Raw genomic sequence first — 20,514 nt, 5'->3', positions numbered from 1 at the left:
ATTTCATTGTGGATACTCAAGTGAACAAACAGGAAAAAGCTTGCAAAATATGTGTTAAATACCGTTCTGACCTGGATAACGAGCCCGTAAAATTAAATTATGCAAGGAAAGTATTAAACTTACCCTGACACCCACACATTCCGAAATATTAATGTTGAAAGTTTACACGGATCCAGTCTGTTCTAGCTTCAATCAATTCATTAGAGTAAAAATCCAGTAATCATTTTGTTACTCATACACACAATCTAGAGTGGGCCCACAGGTTGCAGTAATTTATTTCACATGATAAATCCATTTTTGTATCCTCCTGAATTAATTAATTGAAGACAATTATTTTCAAGTTTAGGATGCAAGCAGGATTACTTTGTTCAACACCTTCTAGCCGAGCTGCAATCATGAGCCAGGCGGACGTCACCCACTGTAAAGTAACCTAACGTGGCACTTTTTCGGCTCTCGAATCCAAAACGCGGCACTGCTTTTATGCAGTGCTTCTCCACAAAAAAAAAAAAAAACGAAACAGCCAGCCGGACAGTTTTGTCGGTACTGAAGTTTTCCCCTTAAGTGTGTGTTAACTTCGTGTGCGCTTCACTCCAGCGGGAGCCGATCCGTGTTTATGTGTGCATGTCAGCGTGTGCGTGTTTTAAGTCCAGATAGCAGATGGCCCCTTTTCACCCTCCAGTCTCCTCTTCCTCAGGGGAGCAGATTCCACATGTCATGTTTTATTTATTTGCTTTTTAAACTTGTTTTATGTAAAACATGGCACGTGATGCTCCGGGGTGAAAGCTGCTCTTCCGAGGCATACCCCTACATACTGGCTGTAGAGAACTGTTTATCTTTTCCTTTCTGGCATTTCCACCTGTTTCTTGATGAGGTTCTTTGAGCATCTGTATGTGCTGCCCACTGAGTTACCCTGTTCCAAAATGACGACCGTACCTCCTGGCCGGTGTCGCAGACAGAACGATCCGTCCCTAAAAAATTGGTCCGCCTTTTGCATCTGTGCATTTGTTTCGAACCACAGCAGCACATCTGAGACGGAGTCTCTTCACCCAAAGCAATCAAATGGATTAATGGGATTATTAACCATCAGATGATGAAGGTAAATGGACTGTATTTATATAGCGCTTTTCCATCTGCATCAGATGCTCGAAGCGCTCTACAAATAATGCCTCACATTCACATGTAAACAAACGCCGGTTCCGGTTCATACCGGAAATCTTACCCATAATTCACGCAAAGCCTCATGGGGGCTCGGAATAAGGTGGATAACATTACTAGTAGCCCATTATGATTTTTCACGAGCTTGATTTTTTTGGTGCTCCCCCAGGCAAAGTGGTGCCCTACGCGCAGTGCGTGATTAGTGTGTGCGGGACAACGGCACTGACATTGTAAATGGTCTTTATAAGCTAAACCTCCCACATTCACTAAGCAGCTGAAGATGAGTGAGTGTGAGAAGCAGAAGTCTCACCTTCCTCACAGTAAACATTCCCTTGACCAGGTCCCTTCCTGGTTCCACTGATCTCTTTCCCCGTACTGTCTACACACCAGCAATATCCAGTAGAAGCCCAGCACTGAAAGAATCAATGAATAAAATCTGCTCTGTCAAATGAAGACACAGGACATATCAATCCCAGCAGAGTGATACCTGTTTAGGTAAGTAATTTCCATCTTGATCACACTGGGGTATGTATGCTCCCGGTATAGGAGGATGTTTTGCCAGTTCTGAACATTTTTTTGGAGCTGTTTTCAGATAAAACACAACAACAAAAAAAGACAAAAACACATATTAAGGACAAACAAGTGACAAAACTATGTTATTAAATTAATAAGACAAGGTTATGGTTGTGAAATAGTAAACCAACCCTTTCATGCAGACATCGTGCTAAGGGCCTGATTTACTGAAGGTTAGTGTTTGTAAAAACATGTGCAAACTCCATACCACCCACAAACAAATGTGCACCCTTATTTACTAATGTGCACACTGATGGCTGCGTCTGTATTGCCAATTTAAAACATTAGCCTTCATGAATAAGCAGCTTTGGGTGTGTCTACCAGAGTGTGCAAAATACTGGGAGGATCACATGGAAAGCAATTATTTTAGTTCATGTAATGTGATTTCTTATGCAAGCAGCCGTGGTGGACAAGCGGTTAAAGAGCCACCCCTGTCCACGTAATGTCATGTGGAGTTGCATCAGGGAGGGCATCTGGCATAAAACTTGTGCCAAAATCAACTTTCAGATGTGAGGTGGATCTACTGTGGCGACCCTGATTGAAAAACGAAGGAAAAGCCAAGAAGATGTACTTATTGTGATTTCTTAAGCCCAAACGCAATTTAAGAGACTCATAATTGTTTCTGTATGTTGCATGTGTGAAAGCAGGGTGGTAACTGCTGTACGATAGCAGGCACACTTAAATCTGATTCAAAGTCATTTCCAATGAGCTGTTTAGGGTATACATTTCTTTATCTTCATTCTGTAATCATCTTTAACACAGAAAACACCATAATTATAACCAAGCTATTTTTGTGACAAGTAAGGTAGGATAATTATAGCATCAAATATAGATGAATTGGTGACGAGCAAATATGCCAATACTTTAACACAAATCTCAATGGACCCATCACGTCCTTGGTGACAATCATGAGCTATTTTCATCCTCACTCTGGGCGTCAAGAATCAGTCCACAAAGCCGTATATGAGTACTAGAGAGCGCAGTCCCAGTGCTGCCTACATAATGCGACTGTTCCTTCATTGAGAGCGACATGACACCTCCTAACTGGGCAAAATAATGACAAAGTGCCCGGATGTGACATGTTTTCATGTGCAATTTCATTGTGGATACTCAAGTGAACAAACAGGAAAAAGCTTGCAAAATATGTGTCAAATACCGTTCTGACCTGGATAACGAGCCCGTAAAATTAATTTACATTAAATTATGCAAGGAAAGTAAAATTAATTAATTAAATTAATAAGACAAGGTTATGGTTGTGAAATAGTAAACCTGTTGTGTGGGCTGCCAGAAGAGGATGTACTGCTGGCCCACCACCAAAGGGCGTCCTGCCTGAAGTGCGGGCTTCAGGCACGAGAGGGCGCTGCCGCCACGGACACAGCCGGGAGTGACAGCTGTCACTCATTAATTCCTGACAGCTGTCACACATTCTTCATCATCGCACTCCATAAAGACCAGACGTCATCTCCACCTCATCGCCGAGATATCATACTTCATTGGAGGTAATATCCTCAGCCGTTTGTGTCTTTTGCAATATATCTGTATATTGTGAGTGTTTGCAGGAGTACCGGTTCCTTTTTCTGTGGAGGCTGAGTGAGTGCAGGACGGTACTCTTTTTCCCTGAGGAATCACTGCGGTACTCTGCAACATCTTGAGTGAGAGGTGGAGGTGGCATTCCCACCGTTGTTGTTACTGGGTGTACACACACCCACACTTGACTGTCTTTGTTCTTCGCCAGCAGTACCAGATCCGACAGTCGGGGACGGTGATCACCTGGGAATTCGGGACTTGGCGGCTCCAGTATTCACCAGGTTCTGTGGGGGCGGAAATCGTGTGGTTCCGGCTCTTCTCAGGACAGACGTCTTCTATCCTTGAGCCTGCCCACACGTCACCTTTGTAATTTGACTGTAATTATATACTGAGATTGTCTGTATGTTCGTTGTGCACGTTTCACAACATTAAATTGTTACCTTTTGGCTCATCTATTGACCGTTCATTTGCGCCCCCTATTGTGGGTCCGTGTCACTACACTTTCACAACAGGATATCTCGGCCAGCGTCATGGACTCCGAGGGGCGTCACCCGGCTGTTGAACAACCAATGGGAGAGCAGGGAGCGCAGGCGTCTGCAGGAGGCGTGATTGGTGAGCTACAGCACATTCTCACCGCCTTTACGGCTCGGTTGGATCAAATGACCAAGCAAAACATCCTCCTGAACCGCAGGGTGGAGGCTCTCTCCGCACAGATGGCGGCGAGCGCTCAGGACGCTGCTGCAGCTCGTCCTCCTGCCGACCCTGTGCAGGATATAAATGTTCCAGTGGTGGTTCAACAACCCCTCCCACCATCCCCTGAAGCATACATAAGCCCTCCTGAGCCGTACGGAGGTTGTGTGGAGACGTGCGCGGACTTTCTCATGCAATGTTCGCTCGTCTTCGCACAACGTCCCGTCATGTACGCGTCAGATGCTAGTAAAATAGCTTATGTGATTGCTCTGCTTCGGGGTAAGGCACGCGCCTGGGCTACGGCGCTCTGGGAACAGAACTCACGGTTGTTATCAGCATACACTGGGTTTGTGGGGGAGTTCAGAACAGTGTTTGATCACCCTAACAGAGGAGAGACCACTTCAACCGTGCTGCTGTCAATGAGACAGGGACGCGAGAGCGCAGCCGCTTATGCAGTCAACTTCCGCATCGCGGCTGCGAGGTCCGGCTGGAATAACTTTGCGCTCCGCGCCGCCTTCATAAACGGACTGTCGTTGGTTCTGAAGGAGCAGCTGGTAGCTAAGGAGGAACCGCGGGATTTAGATGGGCTTATCGATCTCGTTATACGGTTAGACAATCGGTTGGAGGAACGCCGTCGGGAGCGAGGCGAAGGACGTGACCGGATACGCGCCGCCCCCCTCCCTTCCGGGTTCGAAAAGGCGCCGCCCTCCCCATGCTCCACAGCCACAGCGCTCCGTGGGGTAACAGCTCCCCCTGCTGACGTTGTTAGGGAAACGCACAGGGCCAAAATGAGGAGGCTGATCCGCGGGGAGTGTTTTCTCTGCAGCTCAAAGGAGCACATACAGAAAAACTGCCCCAAACGGCCAAAACGACAACACTCGCCCTTAGAGACTGGGCTAAGGGGGGGTCAAAACATTCAAGTGAGACACACACAGATTGCCACACGACTCCCAGTCACAATCCTGAGCGGGGATTTAACCCTTCAAGCCACAGCACTGGTGGACACGGGGTCAGAAGGGAATCTGCTAGACAGCAGATGGGCAAGGGAGGTAGGGCTCCCTCTGGTGGCGCTTCCTTCGCCATTGCAGGTTCGGGCACTAGATGGCACCCTCCTCCCTTTACTCACACACAAGACACAACCAGTAACTCTGGTGGTGTCTGGAAACCATCGGGAGGAGATTGAGTTTTTTGTAACTCCTTCTACCTCCCGCGTGATTTTGGGCTTCCCATGGATGTTGAAGCACAATCCCCGGATTGATTGGCCATCTGGGGTGGTGGTTCAGTGGAGCGAAACCTGCCATCGGGTGTGTTTAGGATCCTCGGTTCCTCCCGGTTTACAGGCTAAGGAGGAGGTCAAAGTCCCTCTCAATCTGACGGCAGTGCCGGTTGAGTACCACGATCTTGCTGACGTCTTCAGCAAGGATCTGGCACTCACCCTTCCCCCGCACCGTCCGTACGATTGTGCCATTGATTTGGTTCCAGGCGCTGAGTTCCCGTCCAGCAGGCTGTACAACCTCTCACGACCTGAGCGCGAATCAATGGAGACCTACATCCGGGACTCATTAGCTGCCGGGCTGATCCGGAACTCCACCTCCCCGATGGGGGCAGGTTTCTTTTTTGTGGGCAAGAAAGATGGCGGACTCCGTCCATGCATTGATTACAGGGGGCTGAATGAGATTACGGTTCGCAATCGATACCCGTTGCCATTGTTGGATTCCGTGTTCACCCCCCTGCATGGAGCCAAAATCTTTACTAAGCTGGATCTTAGAAATGCGTATCACCTGGTTCGGATCCGGAAGGGAGACGAATGGAAGACGGCATTTAACACCTCGTTAGGTCACTTTGAGTACCTGGTCATGCCGTTCGGCCTCACCAACGCCCCCGCGACGTTCCAAGCCTTGGTTAACGACGTCTTGCGGGACTTCCTGCACCGATTCGTCTTCGTATATCTGGACGATATTCTCATCTTTTCTCCGGATCCTGAGACCCATGTCCAGCATGTACGTCAGGTCCTGCAGCGGTTATTAGAGAACCGACTGTTTGTGAAGGGCGAGAAGTTCGAGTTTCACCGCACGTCTTTGTCCTTCCTGGGGTTTATCATCTCCTCTAACTCCGTCGCCCCTGATCCGGCCAAGGTTGCGGCGCTGAGAGATTGGCCCCAACCAACAAGCCGTAGGAAGCTGCAACAGTTTCTCGGCTTCGCTAATTTCTATAGGAGGTTCATTAAGGGCTACAGTCAGGTAGTTAGCCCCCTGACAGCCCTGACCTCTCCAAAAGTCCCCTTCACCTGCTCGGATCAGTGCGAAGTCGCGTTCAAGGAGTTGAAACGACGGTTCTCTACTGCGCCAGTTTTGGTGCAGCCCAACCCTAGCCGCCAGTTCGTGGTTGAAGTGGACGCCTCTGACTCAGGGATAGGAGCCGTGCTGTCCCAGAGCGGAGAGACCGATAAGGTTCTTCACCCGTGTGCCTACTTTTCACGCAGGTTGACCCCGGCTGAACGGAACTATGACGTCGGCAATCAAGAACTCCTTGCAGTGAAAGAGGCTCTTGAGGAGTGGAGACACCTGTTGGAGGGAGCGTCTGTGCCGTTCACGGTTTTCACTGACCATCGGAACCTGGAGTATATCAGGACAGCTAAGCGGCTGAACCCCAGACAAGCCCGCTGGTCACTGTTCTTCGGGCGTTTTGACTTCCGGATCACCTATCGCCCCGGGACCAAGAACCAGAGGTCGGATGCCTTGTCCCGGGTACACGAAGAGGAGGTCAAAACTGCACTGTCGGATCCACCGGAGCCCATCCTGCCGGAGTCCACTATCGTGGCCACCCTCACCTGGGACGTGGAGAAGATCGTCCGGGAGGCCCTGGCACGGAGCCCGGACCCAGGTACAGGTCCGAAGAACCGTTTATACGTCCCACCAGAGGCCAGAGCTGCAGTCTTGGACTTCTGTCACAGTTCCAAGCTCTTCTGTCATCCAGGGGTGCGAAGGACCGTGGCAGTTGTCCGGCAGCGCTTCTGGTGGGCGTCTATGGAGGCCGACGTCCGGGAGTATATCCAGGCCTGCACCACCTGTGCCAGGGGCAAGGCTGACCACAGGAAGACCCAAGGACTACTCCAACCGCTTCCTGTGCCTCATCGCCCCTGGTCCCACATCGGCCTGGATTTCGTCACGGGCCTCCCGCCGTCCCAGGGCAACACCACCATCTTCACGATAGTGGACCGATTCTCCAAGGCGGCCCACTTCGTGGCCCTCCCGAAGCTCCCAACAGCCCAGGAGACAGCAGACCTCCTGGTCCACCATGTTGTCCGTCTGCATGGGATACCCACCGACATCGTCTCGGATCGTGGTCCCCAGTTCTCCTCACACGTCTGGAGGAGCTTCTGCAGGGAACTGGGGGCCACCGTGAGCCTCTCGTCCGGGTACCATCCACAGACGAACGGACAGGCAGAGCGGGCCAACCAGGAACTGGAACAGACCCTCCGCTGCATCACATCCGCGCACCCGACGGCCTGGAGTAACCATCTGGCCTGGATCGAGTATGCGCATAACAGCCAGGTGTCTTCTGCCACCGGCCTCTCCCCATTTGAGGTGTGTTTGGGGTATCAGCCCCCGTTGTTCCCCGTGGTGGAGGGAGAGGTCGGTGTGCCCTCGGTCCAGGCCCACCTGTGGAAGTGCCGTCAGGTGTGGCGCTCCGCCCGTTCTGCCTTGTTGAAGGCCTGGACGAGGGCGAAGACCCATGCAGACCGCCGGCGATCCCTGGCCCCTGCTTACCAGCCCGGGCAGGAGGTGTGGCTGTCCACGAAGGACATCCCCCTCCAAGTGGACTCCCCCAAGTTGAAGGACCGGTACATTGGACCTTTCAAGATCCTCAAAATCCTCAGTCCTGCCGCAGTGAAGCTCCGACTCCCAGCTTCACTGTGGATCCACCCGGTTTTTCATGTGTCCAGACTCAAGCCTCACCACACCTCACCGCTCTGTGCTCCCGGTCCGGCGCCGCCTCCTGCCCGGATCATTGACGGGGAGCCGACTTGGACAGTGCGCCGGCTCCTGGACGTCCGTCGAATGGGCCGGGGGTTCCAGTATTTGGTGGACTGGGAAGGGTATGGACCCAAAGAACGCTCCCGGGTGAAGAGGAGCTTCATCCAGGACCCAACCCTCCTGGCCGATTTCTACCGCAGACACCCGGACAAGCCTGGTCGGGCGCCAGGAGGCGCCCGTTGAGGGGAGGGTCCTGTTGTGTGGGCCACCAGAAGAGGATGTACTGCTGGCCCACCACCAAAGGGCGCCCTGCCTGAAGTGCGGGCTTCAGGCACGAGAGGGCACTGCCGCCACGGACACAGCCGGGAGTGACAGCTGTCACTCATTAATTCCTGACAGCTGTCACACATTCTTCATCATCGCACTCCATAAAGACCAGACGTCATCTCCACCTCATCGCCGAGATATCATACTTCATTGGAGGTAATATCCTCAGCCGTTTGTGTCTTTTGCAATATATCTGTATATTGTGAGTGTTTGCAGGAGTACCGGTTCCTTTTTCTGTGGAGGTTGAGTGAGTGCAGGACGGCACTCTTTTCACATGAGGAATCACTGCGGTACTCTGCAACATCTTGAGTGAGAGGTGGAGGTGGCATTCCCACCGTTGTTGTTACTGGGTGTACACACACCCACACTTGACTGTCTTTGTTCTTCGCCAGCAGTACCAGATCCGACAGTCGGGGACGGTGATCACCTGGGAATTCGGGACTTGGCGGCTCCAGTATTCACCAGGTTCTGTGGGGGCGGAAATCGTGTGGTTCTGGCTCTTCTCAGGACAGACGTCTTCTATCCTCGAGCCTGCCCACACGCCACCTTTGTAACTTGACTGTAATTATATACTGAGATTGTCTGTATGTTCATTGTGCACGTTTCACAACATTAAATTGTTACCTTTTGGCTCATCTATTGACCGTTCATTTGCGCCCCCTGTTGTGGGTCCGTGTCACTACACTTTCACAACAAAACCAACCCTTTCATGCAGACATCGTGCTAAGGGCCTGATTTACTGAAGGTTAGTGTTTGTAAAAACATGTGCAAACTCCATACCACCCACAAACAAATGTGCACCCTTATTTACTAATGTGCACACTGATGGCTACGTCTGTATTGCCAATTTAAAACATTAGCCTTCATGAATAAGCAGCTTTGGGTGTGTCTACCAGAGTGTGCAAAATACTGGGAGGATCACATGGAAAGCAATTATTTTAGTTCATGTAATGCAGAGGTGTCAAGTAACGAAGTACAAATACTTCGTTACTGTACTTAAGTACACTTTTTAGGTATCTATACTTTACTCCATTACTTATTTTTCTGCCTACCTCTGACTTCTACTCATTACATTTTCACCCAAGTATCTGTACTTTCTATTCCTTACATTTTTAAAACAAACAGCCTCGTTACTCTTGGCTTCAGTTTAATGTTTATATATATATATTTCACATCATGTGCGCCTGTAATCAACTTTTCTGCAGCGCGGCTTTGCTTTGAACCGTGAACCAATCGAAGCAGTGGATCGCAGATTGAAGCAATGCTTCGACCATTGCTTTGTTTATTCTTTCTTTTTTCGCTTAATTTTCCCCCGCTAAAACCCTAAAAAGCATACTTCTGTGACTATTATTTACCTTTTCTATGTTAAACCGACCTGTTATGGTCTTCTGAAACAGTTGATGGATGTATTTTATAACTTAAAAACGGGAGCGAAACTAACGCATTAGTATGTCTATGGCATTTTCAATGTTAAAACTTAGCATTAACCAATTGCAGCTGTCATCACGTTCGGGTGCATTTGTTTTCAAATTGTAATATTTCTTAAATTTATTTTTGTTTATATATTAATAATCTAATGATTATTATATACAATTCTAGAGAAAGAGGCAAAAAGAACCTGAATAGAAACACAACAGAAAATATAAAAGCAACTAACAATGAACATACGTAAATAAATCAAATCAAATCAATTTTATTTATATAGCGCCAAATTACAACAAACAGCTGCCCCAAGGCGCTTTATATTGTAAGGCAAGGCCATACAATAATTACGAAAAACCCCAACGGTCAAAATGACCCCCTGTGAGCAAGCACGACAGTGGGAAGGAAAAACTCCCTTTTAACAGGAAGAAACCTCCAGCAGAACCAGGCTCAGGGAGGGGCAGTCTTCTGCTGGGACTGGTTGGGGCTGAGGGAGAGAACCAGGAAAAAGACATGCTGTGGAAGAGAGCAGAGATCAATCGCTAATGATTAAATGCAGAGTGGTGCATACAGAGCAAAAAGAGAAAGAAACACTCAGTGCATCATGGGAACCCCCCAGCAGTCTAAGTCTATAGCAGCATAACTAAGGGATGGTTCAGGGTCAACTGATCCAGCCCTAACTATAAGCTTTAGCAAAAAGGAAAGTTTTAAGCCTAATCTTAAAAGTAGAGAGGGTGTCTGTCTCCCGGATCGGAATTGGGAGCTGGTTCCACAGGAGAGGAGCCTGAAAGCTGAAGGCTCTGCCTCCCATTCTACTCTTACAAACCCTAGGAACTACAAGTAAGCCTGCAGTCTGAGAGCGAAGCACTCAATTGGGGTGATATGGTACTATGAGGTCCCTAAGATATGATAGGACCTGATTATTCAAAACCTTATAAGTAAGAAGAAGAATTTTAAATTCTATTCTAGAATTAACAGGAAGCCAATGAAGAGAGGCCAATATGGGTGAGATATGCTCTCTCCTTCTAGTCCCTGTCAGTACTCTAGCTGCAGCATTTTGAATTAACTGAAGGCTTTTCAGGGAACTTTTAGGACAACCTGATAATAACGAATTACAATAGTCCAGCCTAGAGGAAATAAATGCATGAATTAGTTTTTCAGCATCACTCTGAGACAAGACCATTCTAATTTTAGAGATATTGTGCAAATGCAAAAAAGCAGTCCTACATATTTGTTTAATATGCACATTGAATGACATATCCTCATCAAAAATGACTCCAAGATTTCTCACAGTATTACTAGAGGTCAGGGTAATGCCATCCAGAGTAAGGATCTGGTTAGACACCATGTTTCTAAGATTTTTGGGGCCAAGTACAATAACTTCAGTTTTATCTGAGTTTAAAAGCAGGAAATTAGAGGTCATCCATGTCTTTATGTCTGTAAGGCAATCCTGCAGTTTAGCTAATTGGTGTGTGTCCTCTGGCTTCATGGATAGATAAAGCTGGGTATCATCTGCGTAACAATGAAAATTTAAGCAATGCTGTCTAATAATACTGCCTAAGGGAAACATGTATAAAGTGAATAAAATTGGTCCTAGCACAGAACCTTGTGGAACTCCATAATTAACCTTAGTCTGTGAAGAAGATTCCCCATTTACATGAACAAATTGTAATCTGTTAGATAAATATGATTCAAACCACCGCAGTGCAGTGCCTTTAATACCTATGGCATGCTCTAATCTCAATAATACATTTTTATGGTCAACAGTATCAAAAGCAGCACTGAGGTCTAACAGAACAAGCACAGAGATGAGTCCACTGTCTGAGGCCATAAGAAGATCATTTGTAACCTTCACTAATGCTGTTTCTGTACTATGATGGATTCTAAAACCTGACTGAAACTCTTCAAATAGACCATTCCTCTGCAGATGATCAGTTAGCTGTTTTACAACTACCCTTTCAAGAATTTTTGAGAGAAAAGGAAGGTTGGAGATTGGCCTATAATTAGCTAAGATAGCTGGGTCAAGTGATGGCTTTTTAAGTAATGGTTTAATTACTGCCAACTTAAAAGCCTGTGGTACATAGCCAACTAATAAAGATAGATTGATCATATTTAAGATCGAAGCATTAATTAATGGTAGGGCTTCCTTGAGCAGCCTGGTAGGAATGGGGTCTAATAGACATGTTGATGGTTTGGAGGAAGTAACTAATGAAAATAACTCAGACAGAACAATCGGAGAGAAAGAGTCTAACCAAATACCGGCATCACTGAAAGCAGCCAAAGATAACGATATGTCTTTGGGATGGTTATGAGTAATTTTTTCTCTAATAGTTAGAATTTTATTAGCAAAGAAAGTCATGAAGTCATTAGTAGTTAAAGTTAAAGGAATACTCGGCTCAATAGAGCTCTGACTCTTTGTCAGCCTGGCTACAGTGCTGAAAAGAAACCTGGGGTTGTTCTTATTTTCTTCAATTAGTGATGAGTAGTAAGATGTCCTAGCTTTACGGAGGGCTTTTTTATAGAGCAACAGACTCTTTTTCCAGGCTAAGTGAAGATCTTCTAAATTAGTGAGACGCCATTTCCTCTCCAACTTACGGGTTATCTGCTTTAAGCTGCGAGTTTGTGAGTTATACCACGGAGTCAGGCACTTCTGATTTAAGGCTCTTTTTTTCAGAGGAGCTACAGCATCCAAAGTTGTCTTCAATGAGGATGTAAAACTATTGAAGAGATACTCTATCTCACTCACAGAGTTTAGGTAGCTACTCTGCACTGTGTTGGTATATGGCATTAGAGAACATAAAGAAGGAATCATATCCTTAAACCTAGTTACAGCGCTTTCTGAAAGACTTCTAGTGTAATGAAACTTATTCCCCACTGCTGGGTAGTCCATCAGAGTAAATGTAAATGTTATTAAGAAATGATCAGACAGAAGGGAGTTTTCAGGGAATACTGTTAAGTCTTCAATTTCCATACCATAAGTCAGAACAAGATCTAAGATATGATTAAAGTGGTGGGTGGACTCATTTACATTTTGAGCAAAGCCAATTGAGTCTAATAATAGATTAAATGCAGTGTTGAGGCTGTCATTCTCAGCATCTGTGTGGATGTTAAAATCGCCCACTATAATTATCTGAGCTAAGCACTACGTCAGACAAAAGGTCTGAAAATTCACAGAGAAACTCACAGTAACGACCAGGTGGATGATAGATAATAACAAATAAAACTGGTTTTTGGGACTTCCAATTTGGATGGACAAGACTAAGAGTCAAGCTTTCAAATGAATTAAAGCTCTGTCTGGGTTTTGGATTAATTAATAAGCTGGAATGGAAGAATGCTGCTAATCCTCCGCCTCGGCCCGTGCTACGAGCGTTCTGGCAGTTAGTGTGACTCGGGGGTGTTGACTCATTTAAACTAACATATTCATCCTGCTGTAACCAGGTTTCTGTAAGGCAGAATAAATCAATATGTTAATCAATTATTATATAATTTACTAACAGGGACTTAGAAGAGAACAGGTGACTTAGAAGAGAAAATACATACATAAATAAATAAGTGTTTCCTGTGAACACCTAGTGACTCTTACACCTCCACTTCATCCCTGTCTTATTTAATGACAGTTTGTTTCGGTCAAACCATATTTTCAATGTGTTAATTTCTTCAGTGATTTTCTCCAGAACTATCTGCCAAACTAGAAAACTGCTGCATCCTAGTAATCAATCAATTCAATCAATTTTTTTATATAGCGCCAAATCACAACAAACAGTTGCCCCAAGGCGCTAGTAAGAGCAGAATACTACTGGAATGAATTTGAATAAGGAAAGTTGTGGGTTTTTTTTTTTTTTTTTTTTTTTTTCCTTCACTAAATGGATGCTGTACTCACTGCAGTTTATTGTCTGGAATAGTCCCAGATTGCATTTCAGAGCTTCTAGAATTGAAACATTTTCGTGCAGGTGGTGTTGGGTATAATTTTGGGTTTTGGGTTTTGGGCCACATGTAGAACGAATCAGTTTTTAAATTAAGCTTTCAATTCATATAGTGTCATCTACCTTTTTTTTTTTTTAAAGGTTACTTTATACTTTTATACTTTAAGTAGGTTTTGGAGCACATACTTTTTCACTTTTACTTGAGTTAAGAGGTCAAGTTGATACTTCAACTTTTACCAGAGTGTTTTTAAACTGCAGTATCTATACTTAAGTAACAAATGTGTGTACTTTTGACACCGATGTAATGTGATTTCTTATGCAAGCAGCCGTGGTGGACAAGCGGTTAAAGAGTCTCCCCTGTCCACGTAATGTCATGTAGAGTTGCATCAGGGAGGGCATCTAGCATAAAACTTGCGCCAAAATCAACTTTCAGATGTGAGGTGGATCTACTGTGGCGACCCTGATTGAAAAACAAAGGAAAAGCCAAGAAGATGTACTTATTGTGATTTCTTAAGCCCAAATGCAATTTAAGAGACTCATAATTGTTTCTGTATGTTGCATGTGTGAAAGCAGGGTGGTAACTGCTGTACGATAGCAGGCACACTTAAATCTGATTCAAAGTCATTTCCAATGAGCTGTTTAGGGTATACATTTCTTTATCTTCATTCTGTAATCATCTTTAACACAGAAAACACCATAATTATAACCAAGCTATTTTTGTGACAAGTAAGGTAGGATAATTATAGCATCAAATATAGATGAATTGGTGACGAGCAAATATGCCAATACTTTAACACAAATCTCAATGGACCCATCACATCCTTGGTGACAATCATGAGCTATTTTCATCCTCACTCATGGCGTCAAAAATCAGTCCACAAAGCTGTATATGAGTACTAGAGAGCGCAGTCCCAATGCTGCCTACATAATGCGACTGTTCCTTCATTGAGAGCGACATGACACCTCCTAACTGGGCAAAATAATGACAAAGTGCCCGGATGTGACATGTTTTCATGTGCAATTTCATTGTGGATACTCAAGTGAACAAACAGGAAAAAGCTTGCAAAATATGTGTTAAATACCGTTCTGACCTGGATAACGAGCCCGTAAAATTAATTTACATTAAATTATGCAAGGTAAGTATTAAACTTACCCTGACACCCACACATTCCGAAATATTAATGTTGAAAGTTTACACGGATCCAGTCTGTTCTAGCTTCAATCAATTCATTACAGTAAAAATCCAGTAATCATTTTGTTACTCATACACACAATCTAGAGTGGGCCCACAGGTTGCAGTAATTTATTTCACATGATAAATCCATTTTTGTATCCTCCTGAATTAATTAACTGAAGACAATTATTTTCAAGTTTAGGATGCAAGCAGGATTACTTTGTTCAACACCTTCTAGCTGAGCTGCAATCATGAGCCAGGCGGACGTCACCCACTGTAAAGTAACCTAACGTGGCGCTTTTTGGGCTCTCGAATCCAAAACGCGGCACTGCTTTTATGCAGTGCTTCTCCACAAAAAAAAAAAAAAAAAAAAACGAAACAGCCAGCCGGACAGTTTTGTCGGTACTGAAGTTTTCCCCTTAAGTGTGTGTTAACTTCGTGTGCGCTTCACTCCAGCGGGAGCCGATCCGTGTTTATGTGTGCATGTCAGCGTGTGCGTGTTTGAAGTCCAGAGAGCAGATGGCCCCTTTTCACCCTCCAGTCTCCTCTTCCTCAGGGGAGCAGATTTAACATGTCATGTTTTATTTATTTGCTTTTTAAACTTGTTTTATGTAAAACATGGCACGTGATGCTCCAGGGTGAAAGCTGCTCTTCCGAGGCGTACCCCTACATACTGGCTGTAGAGAACTGTTTATCTTTTCCTTTCTGGCATTTCCACCTGTTTCTTGATGAGGTTCTTTGAGCATCTGTATGTGCTGCCCACTGAGTTACCCTTTTCCAAAATGACGACCGTACCTCCTGGCCGGTGTCGCAGACAGAACGATCTGTCCCTAAAAAATTGGTCCGCCTTTTGCATCTGTGCATTTGTTTCGAACCACAGCAGCACATCTGAGACGGAGTCTCTTCACCCAAAGCAATCAAATGGATTAATGGGATTATTAACCATCAGATGATGAAGGTAAATGGACTGCATTTATATAGCGCTTTTCCATCTGCATCAGATGCTCAAAGCGCTCTACAAATAATGCCTCACATTCACATGTAAACAAACACCGGTTCCGGTTCATACCGGAAATCTTACCCATAATTCACGCAAAGCCTCATGGGGTGGATATCATTACTAGTAGCCCATTATGATTTTTCACGAGCTTGATTTTTTTGGTGCTCCCCCAGGCAAAGTGGTGCCCTACGCGCAGTGCGTGATTAGTGTGTGCGGGACAACGGCACTGACATTGTAAATGGTCTTTATAAGCTAAACCTCCCACATTCACTAAGCAGCTGAAGATGAGTGAGTGTGAGAAGCAGAAGTCTCACCTTCCTCACAGTAAACATTCCCTTGACCAGGTCCCTTCCTGGTTCCACTGATCTCTTTCCCCGTACTGTCTACACACCAGCAATATCCAGTAGAAGCCCAGCACTGAAAGAATCAATGAATAAAATATGCTCTGTCAAATGAAGACACAGGACATATCAATCCCAGCAGAGTGATACCTGTTTAGGTAAGTAATTTCCATCTTGATCACACTGGGGTATGTATGCTCCCGGTTTAGGAGGACGTTTTGCCAGTTCTGAACATTTTTTTGGAGCTGTTTTCAGATAAAAGACAACAACAAAAAAAGACAAAAACACGTATTAAGGACAAACAAGTGACAAAACTATGTTATTAAATTAATAAGACAAGGTTATGGTTGTGAAATAGTAAACCAACCCTTTCATGCAGACATCGTGCTAAGGGCCTGATTTACTGAAGGTTAGTGTTTGTAAAAACATGTGCAAACTCCATACCACCCACAAACAAATGTGCACCCTTATTTACTAATGTGCACACTGATGGCCGCGTCTGTATTGCCAATTTAAAACATTAGCCTTCATGAATAAGCAGCTTTGGGTGTGTCTACCAGAGTGTGCAAAATACTGGGAGGATCACATGGAAAGCAATTATTTTAGTTCATGTAATGTGATTTCTTATGCAAGCAGCCGTGGTGGACAAGTGGTTAAAGAGCCTCCCCTGTCCACGTAATGTCATGTGGAGTTGCATCAGGGAGGGCATCTGGCATAAAACTTGTGCCAAAATCAACTTTCAGATGTGAGGTGGATCTACTGTGGCGACCCTGATTGAAAAACAAAGGAAAAGCCAAGAAGATGTACTTATTGTGATTTCTTAAGCCCAAACGCAATTTAAGAGACTCATAATTGTTTCTGTATGTTGCATGTGTGAAAGCAGGGTGGTAACTGCTGTACGATAGCAGGCACACTTAAATCTGATTCAAAGTCATTTCCAATGAGCTGTTTAGGGTATACATTTCTTTATCTTCATTCTGTAATCATCTTTAACACAGAAACCGTCCGCACGTCTTTCATTAAAAAAATCTCCTTTAACAGTGGAATATCCGGATAAAATGTTGAAACCGACTTCTTCTGAAACTTCTCTGTTCTCTCACGACGTCCTGGATCAATAGAGCCTGAAATGTGGAGGTTTTCAGCTTGAAACAGGCTGACGACGGCGCCTGAGAGCGCTGCGCGACGTCTCGCACCGTGGGAAGTCCTTAAAGCGACAGTATCACCTCAAAATCTCTCATCAGCCGTTAAAATTTTCACAGAAAACCAGCTTAATTTTTCGAACCGTGTCCACATCGATGTGCCTCACAGGTTTAGAAAAAATCTTGATCAAACAAAGCGCCAGTCTCTCAGCAACTTCTCAGACAAAGGAATTCCGACGAGGGGCTGGTCGACTCCTCCCACAAGGTGTGCTCACAGGCGAATGACGTCACCGACAGGCGTGGAAAAACTCAGGCATGCGCACGAGGGTTCAAGCATGTCTGACGTAAAAACATCTGAATGAAATCCATATAGTTTTTGAAAAAAATAAAAAGGACCTATACTTTATTGACAGACCTCGTATAATGATTAGAGTAGGCAAATTACAATACCATCTGAAGCTATAATGTCAAAAATCTCATAGATCTTCCTGGGGGGTCATAAGTGGCCCAGCACAAGTTTGGATTTGGATTATACTTGCCACATGGATCAACTGATCCTTGCAAAATTCTATGAACTAATGCAGGACAAATAGATTGACAAATTCATGTTTTTTTCCATGAACCTTTTTAAAATTAAAATGAGAAAAATGGTGCACAAAATATATTCCCGGGATCATAAATGACCCTACTTGGTTCCTTGAGGGTTAAACATTTATAGTTTCTGTTTAACATGAAGAGAGAGAAAGATAAATTCATAAATTCAGATTTTTCAAGAGAAGAAAAACAAAATGAAACTGTTATGAAATGAATTTGTTGAGTACTTGTACTCTATGCAAGACATATTAACAAAAATAAGTGACAAATGATGGTAATGGATTTGTTTGTTAAGAACCCACCTTCATCTGTTGCATCCACAATGACCCTGTGGACATAAAATAAATAACTTTTATTTTATTGCAAATAAGAGTTTAGCACAAAATAGAATACTTAATTTGCAAACAAACAAACAATTAGCAAAAACTTACTTTATGATCACAGGGATAAAATAGAAGAATACTACATCATGCACACCTCTGGCAACAGAGTAAAGTTTTGTTTTCATTGACATGTATCAACGAAGGTCATGGTTGAAGCCTTGTCCATACCTTGATCAAGCTGAGAGGAATGGGAAGTGTGTTCATAGTGAGCCGGTCATTCTGTCATTGTGCCATGGTCTCATAGGTTGTGTGGAAGTACCACCGTTGTGCACGGTACAAGCCTGGTATTTATGTTATCACATCTCATGCTAGACTGATGTGTTAGATCATCAAAGTATATGCTAGATCAGAATAGTTGGCAACCATGATCTCCACATTCCGGTTTATCACGAAAGTGTGAATATCACTTAATAACCAATGCAATTATTACCTCACTCAGCTGACAGAGGAGGACAGTGTGACTATCAGCTATAGATCTCTCCTACATCACATCTGTGTGTACACCTTCAAAGTGTGTTTATAGCACTTTGAAAAACCACATGACATGTTTTCCACCAATGTTGTACAAAGAAGAAAAAAAAAAAAAAAAAATCTGGGGACGATCTGGATCTCCACCAACAGTCAGTTAACTCTTCTTTACTCCTCACGATAGACAGAAATGCATCTATTACATTTTAAAATACTGTCTGCACAGGCAAATATAACCTCTGCCCCTCTTCGGAGTTTTTTGGACGGTCACAGATGTAATCAGTGACCGGCCAAAGTAATATGATGACTTAGTGTTGTGATATTTGTTCAATTGATCCAACTTGTGAACTTTGTGCCAGAGCAAAGAGTTCTGACATGACCGAACAGTGACCAGTCTGCAATGGTTCTGGATCAGGATCAAGTAGAATTAATGGCTGAAAACAACAACATGACATGAACACAATAAAAGAAACACTTTACAGTAAAGGTTCCTGAGGGCTGCTGGTTGGATCGTCTCAGTGGGGCCACCTGAACACGTGACTTAAGAAAATCAACTTTCTCCTAACACCCTGGTTTCCAACCTGGGGTGCGCCAAAGCTCACATGAAGTATTTCTGCACTGAAGTTGTCAAAATTAAAAATGTATGTGTTAAATGAAGTCATAGGAAGAGGATATGTACGGCAGATGTGGAGCTACTGCCTATCTCTCTCCGCCCCTTTTACCTGCCTCGAGAATTCCAACAACTTTTTTACACTTTGGTGAACATTCATCCTCGAGCAAACGCATCAGCTGCTGCTCAGCTGATCGCTGACATCACACGTGACTGTGTATAAACCTCGCTTTCAACGCCTCAAACACGGGGAAAGGACAGTAAAAAAGTGGTCAGAAAGCAGCATTTCCTCCCTTCAGGCATGCTTTAAGTCAGGGGTGGGCAACGTGTTCCAGAAAGGGCCAAGAGGGTGCAGGTTTTCTTTGCAGCCACTAACTCCACCAGGTGATTTCACTCATTAACTGATTCCATTTGCTCAAAGTGATATTAATCAGTGAAATCACCTGGTGGAGTCAGTGGCTGCAAAGAAAACCTGCACCCTCTTGGCCTTTTCTGGAACAAGTTGCCCACCCCTGCTAAAAGTGCATGTGCAGAGTGGCAGTGGTTTTATGATGCATGTGAGGATATTGATGAACTTACAGAGACTATATCCTCTTACATTATCTTTTGTGTGGATCTGGTTGTCCCCACTAAGGAGGTGGTTACTTACCCTAATAATAAGCTTTGGGTCACAAAAGAGTTAAAATAAGTTATTGACAAAAAGAAAAGGGTTTTCTGGTGATCCATTAGAAATAAAAGCTGTCTCCAAGGAGGTAAAGGTGGAAGTAAGGAAGGTAAAATTGAAGTACTCACTCATCACTCATCTTCAACCGCTTATCCGAGATCGGGTCGTGGGGGCAACAGCTCTAACAGGGGACTATAGACTTCCCTTTCCTGGGCCACATTAACCACCTCTGACTGGGGGATCCCAAGGCCTTCCCAGGCCAGTGTGGAGCTATAATCTCTCCACCTAGTCCTGGGTCTTCCCCGGGTTCTCCTCCCAGGTGGACGTGCCTGGAATTCCTCAGTAGGGAGGCGACCTGGATGCATCCTTACCAGATGCCCAAACCACCTCAGCTGGCTCCTTTCAACATGAAGGAGCAGCGACTCTACTCCGAGCTCCCCATGGATGACCAAACATTTCACCCTATCTCTAAAGAAGACACCAGCCACCCTCCTAAGGAGGCCCATTTTGGCCGCTTGTACCCACAATCTACTTCTTTCGGTCATGA

General features: G+C 44.8%; 1 protein-coding gene across 18 annotated transcripts in view; it reads right to left on the bottom strand.

Annotated features, from left to right (window-relative positions):
• The window catches only part of LOC117515943 (thyroglobulin-like), a 238,456-nt gene that overhangs the window by 197,182 nt on the left and 20,760 nt on the right, over positions 1-20,514 (bottom strand). For 16 of the 18 annotated variants that reach the window (XM_034176746.1, XM_034176744.1, XM_034176737.1 and 13 more), the window contains exons 4-8: positions 18,145-18,170; positions 16,260-16,354; positions 16,083-16,185; positions 1,643-1,737; positions 1,466-1,568 (exon numbers count right to left, since the gene is read on the bottom strand). In XM_034176746.1, the coding sequence (XP_034032637.1) occupies positions 1,466-1,568; positions 1,643-1,737; positions 16,083-16,185; positions 16,260-16,354; positions 18,145-18,170 (422 nt within the window). The remainder of the gene's footprint in view (positions 1-1,465; positions 1,569-1,642; positions 1,738-16,082; positions 16,186-16,259; positions 16,355-18,144; positions 18,171-20,514) is intronic. The other 2 variants (XM_034176738.1, XM_034176759.1) reach the window with 2 other exon arrangements.

Source organism: Thalassophryne amazonica, chromosome 8 (assembly GCF_902500255.1).
Source record: "Thalassophryne amazonica chromosome 8, fThaAma1.1, whole genome shotgun sequence".
Taxonomy (NCBI): Eukaryota; Metazoa; Chordata; class Actinopteri; order Batrachoidiformes; family Batrachoididae; genus Thalassophryne; species Thalassophryne amazonica.
The sequence above is the reverse complement of the archived record's forward strand: the minus strand, read 5'-3'. Positions and strand labels throughout refer to the sequence as shown.